The 4,700-nt window shown below is 35.3% G+C and overlaps 1 protein-coding gene across 1 annotated transcript; it reads left to right on the top strand.

The window, feature by feature from the left end:
- Positions 1–336: 336 nt before the first annotated feature.
- LOC143556093 (ammonium transporter 2-like) lies at positions 337–4,419 on the top strand. The gene is made up of 3 exons (XM_077045516.1): positions 337–1,087; positions 1,385–1,774; positions 3,890–4,419. The coding sequence occupies exons 1-3, from the start codon at positions 431–433 to the stop codon at positions 4,322–4,324; spliced, it is 1,482 nt and encodes a 493-aa protein (XP_076901631.1). The 5' UTR covers positions 337–430; the 3' UTR covers positions 4,325–4,419.
- The last annotated feature ends 281 nt before the right edge of the window (positions 4,420–4,700 follow it).

The raw sequence follows: 4,700 nt of genomic DNA, 5'->3' as shown, positions 1-4,700 counted from the left end.
ATTCATGTGCCTGTAGTGAAAAGTTGAATTACGTACACATGTGAAATGATGTTACAAGCAGTAGAATTATAATTTTGTAGCAACTATTCAAAGCAAGCCTAAACCGATAGAGATGGATATAGTTTGTGAAATGAAATCACTTGTAAAATAAGATGCAGGTAAGTGTCGTGTATAACTTCAGATTAATTAAGAAAGTTAAAGCTTATGTGAAATTGCATGCATATGCACAAGCAGACTAGAAATTCATCTAATATGATAAAACCCCCGACCATAATTGATTGCCTTAGCTGGTGTTGGTGTTGGTGTTGGTAGAGGGTGGTCGTGTGAAAGGGAAGTGGAAGAAATTAGAAGTCAACTAATTTGATGGTACAACATAACCTTCACATTATACAACATTTAATGCACCGGCAAATTGTATATAAGTAAGTGGATGGATGGATGGATGGATGATCAAGTAATTAGAGAAGAGAAAACTAATAAAATGGCGTCTGCAATTTCTCCTGCTGTCCCGGAGTGGCTTAACAAAGGCGACAACGCATGGCAAATGACGGCGTCTATTCTGGTGGGCCTGCAGAGCATGCCGGGGCTGGTGATCCTGTACGCCTCCATCGTGAAAAAGAAATGGGCGGTGAACTCGGCGTTCATGGCCCTGTACGCGTATGCGGCGGTCCTCATCTGCTGGGTGCTGGTTTGCTACCGCATGGCTTTCGGTGACAAGCTGTTCCTCTTCTGGGGGAAAGGTGCGCCTGCCTTGGGCCAGGATTATCTCATCCGTCAAGCCCTGTTGCCTGAGAGCACCCAGAATGGCAGAAGCAGCCAGCAGCTGTATCCCATGGCCACCATGGTCTACTTCCAGTTTAATTTCGCTGCCATCACGATGATTCTGCTGGCTGGATCTGTTCTTGGGAGGATGAATATCAGGGCTTGGATGGCTTTTGTTCCCCTCTGGTTGGTGCTTTCATACACCGTCGGCGCATTTAGCCTCTGGGGTGGTGGCTTTTTGTATCATTGGGGAGTTATTGACTATTCTGGCGGCTATGTCATTCATCTATCATCTGGTATCGCGGGTTTTACTGCAGCCTACTGGGTAACAATACAATTAATATATTTTTACTTTGTCGATTAACGTCCCTATATACAAGTTAGTATCAGAGGTAAAAACATGCTATTAGCTGGTAGATTATTATATTTCTATAATAATTGATAATTAGCGTTTACTATTAATCAACCTATCACAAAAAAACAATTAATCATGTGGACGGAAGACTATTAGAAGCAGCAAGACTTTTTGAGATATTTTTGGTCGACGCATTTATATTGACCAATGACCATAAAATATCCGACCCTTGGCTTAATTCATTAATAAAATATCTTTTTCATTAAGGTTGGACCCAGGTTGAAAAGTGACAGGGAGAGGTTCCCTCCAAACAACGTCTTGCTGATGCTAGCGGGAGCAGGGCTTCTATGGATGGGATGGTCTGGCTTTAATGGGGGAGCTCCATACGCTGCCAACATCGCAGCTTCCGTAGCAATACTAAACACAAACATATCCGCTGCCACAAGCCTTTTAGTTTGGACTACTCTTGATGTCGTTTTCTTTGGAAAGCCATCCGTCATCGGGGCTATCCAAGGTATGATGACCGGCCTCGTCTGCATCACACCCGGAGCAGGAGTGGTGCAATCATGGGCAGCCATTGTCATGGGAATACTCGGCGGTACCATTCCCTGGTTTACCATGATGATCCTCCACAAGAAATCAATATGGCTTCAAAAGGTATGTTATATGTATATAGTTTTTAAATTATATTAAAATAGTTTAGTTATAAGCTAGAGAAGTGGCGGCTATAATTTCTTGACAACTTTAATTAATTTAATCCAAACAACTAATTTAGACAATCAATATAGACTACTATATATATATATATATATATAACTATGTTATAAACCCGTGTATTACACGAGTTTTAAAAGTTAAATCTCATTCATTATCTTATTATACGATTTTGGTTCTTCAAGTTACGATAATCATGTAGAAAAATCACATCAAAATCGTTGAAAAGTCTCAAGAGCTGCATTTTTTTAAAAAAATTGCTCCTAAGTATATCGTTGTATTAGTTTTAACATATCTTGCTACTGAACTAACAGTTACAAGAGTTTCTATCGGTAAAAAAAATACCAAAGGATTTAAAATGAGGGTCTAATGATATTAAATTATTAACCATCTATAACCAACAAAAAATAAACTTGTGTTGCTTACTTCATGTCTTTTTTTTTTTTCTAATTCATGCCTTAGATTATAAATATAGAAGCAAGAGCAACTGCATACTTGGTAATATCAGCAAAGAAAGTGTCATACTAATAAAGTTATATGCATTTTATTACACTTTTTTTTTGTTTCAAACATGTCATCTTATTAAACTTCTAATTTTAGATGATCTTGACACATTTTACTCAACTCCAACGACATACAAGAAACTAAACAGTTATAAAGAGTTTTATATTTGTGTGTAGATGTAAAAAAACTGTGTAAAGAAAACATGTTCGGATCCAAAAGTAATATTTTTATTAAAATAATCAGTTTTGACCCTAATTTGTATGGACCAAACCGGTTCTTATGTGTTGCGTCTATGACACGACTCATCCCTTTTGCTAGCTATAAGAGAACACGAATAGCAAATTTGACCTATTTACTTAAAGCGTCGAATACAAGTTGATCTTTCTCTAAATGTTCCAAGTCATACTAATGGTGGGTCTGTTACAAGTGAAACTTGTTAAGACCCATTACGTAAATAGAGTAAAAAACTGTTGCAAAGATTTTATACGCAACAAATAAGTATCTCACTGAAAACCAAACCATCATTCCTCCCATATATCAATCGATTTTGAGACTTTTGTATAGAAGATGGAACACAAACAAAATATAATAATAAACAACCAACTTATAAGAAACATATTAGTATTTCGAACACCCTACTCGTGATCTTACTCATTACAATGAATTTGTATAAAATGGGTTTGCAACACCGATAAATACAACCATTTTCTTATCATTTATGGTCTTAACTTGTAAAATTAAAAAAAAAAATGAGAGTTGTGCCTATAACAGACAACACAATGTCATCACCACCAGGATACTCTTCCAAAAAGATATGAATTTTGGTTCATGAATATAAATGGATATCATCAAGAAACAAAACTCAACATGACACCACTGTATTTTTGGGAACAAAACAACTCATTTTTTATATCAGCTTGGCCCGAAACTCTAGATGATGCAAGTTTTTGCCAATGAATAAGCACAATGAATTTCACTATCAGTTAGCATGTGACAAAATAAATGCACATAATTATTAGATATGAAAGAAAAAGTATCGTGTGCATCATCATCAATCAGCTATTCTCCTTGAGTGTTTGACAATATCATTTTAGCAAAAATTTATCAATACATATAAAAAGGTTTATTATATAGAATTAATAGTAAAAAATAATCAAATGAGATGAACCATTTTCGTATTGCTCAGAGTAAAGATGAATCGTGACATCTTTTGAATTGATCACTAATAAATTAAAAACATACAACACAAATTTACACACACTAAAATGAGTTTCAAAAGTTCTACATATGTTCTTTTAATTCTATTTTTTTTACTTTGTTTACTATTATGAAATTATAGATAAATCATTAATATAGAATGTTTAAAATAATTATTAATTATATTAATTAGATAATTATGGCTTTCAAAGTTGAACAATAATAATGCCACTTGGCAAAAAATTGGACAATTAGGTGCCATGTGACACAACTATTATTTTTGTTTATTATAAAAGTAGATCTTTCAAGGAAATGATTGTTGACATTAAATTTTATTTTACATGATTGTATGTATAGGTAGATGATACATTGGGTGTGTTTCACACTCATGCCATAGCTGGTATATTGGGTGGGTTGTTGACGGGTTTACTAGCCGAGCCCACCCTGTGCAACATAGTTTTGCCGGTTAGTGGTTCAAGGGGTGCATTTTATGGTAAAAATGGAGGGACACAATTCCTAAAACAAATAGTTGCAGCCTTATTTGTGATCGGGTGGAACCTTATATCAACTACCGTTATTCTTCTATTTATTAAAATATTTATGCCATTAAGGATGCCTGATAATGAGTTGATGATTGGTGATGATGCTGTTCATGGAGAGGAAGCGTATGCATTGTGGGGTGATGGCGAAAAATACGATCCAACTAGACACGGATCAATATTTGGAGCAGCCGAGATAACACCAAATGACTACGGAAATGGGGCGGCCAGAGGTGTTACTATTAACTTGTAGCTTCATGATTTATTATTTTTATACTGCTGTGTGTATATGATAGTTTGTAACATTCGGATTCCCATCTTATAAATAAAAGACACGTGTTTCCATAATTTTGATACAAAGTGCACAAGCTTCCCGCTATGGCGTCATTTTGATGACCATCGTTTTAGTCATGCAAAAACCTAATTAAACTAAAAAGATATTGTAAATAGGGCATCATACTACACAAGGAGCATGTGGTTAGTATTGCACGGTCTATTTGAATATGTAAACTAACATTAAATAACTATATTAAGTCAATGTCAAGCAAAGAGCGAGATTTTATTGTAAAACAATTTAGAGAAACAAGCAATCACCATAGGTTCAGGTTTAGCAAATAACTAGTTCAACT

This window comes from Bidens hawaiensis, unplaced genomic scaffold (assembly GCF_021521415.1).
Source record: "Bidens hawaiensis isolate Kalapana, Puna unplaced genomic scaffold, B.hawaiensis_p1.1 tig00018433_1, whole genome shotgun sequence".
Classification (NCBI taxonomy): Eukaryota; Viridiplantae; Streptophyta; class Magnoliopsida; order Asterales; family Asteraceae; genus Bidens; species Bidens hawaiensis.
The sequence above is the reverse complement of the archived record's forward strand: the minus strand, read 5'-3'. Positions and strand labels throughout refer to the sequence as shown.

Excerpts from the sequence above, each read along its gene's own strand:
- LOC143556093 (XM_077045516.1), top strand. The coding sequence starts at position 431 with ATGGATGGATGGATGGATGATCAAGTAATTAGAGAAGAGAAAACTAAT. Across the intron at positions 1,088-1,384 it reads GTTTTACTGCAGCCTACTGG|GTTGGACCCAGGTTGAAAAG; the intron begins GTAACAATACAA and ends TTTTTCATTAAG. Across the intron at positions 1,775-3,889 it reads AATCAATATGGCTTCAAAAG|GTAGATGATACATTGGGTGT; the intron begins GTATGTTATATG and ends TTGTATGTATAG.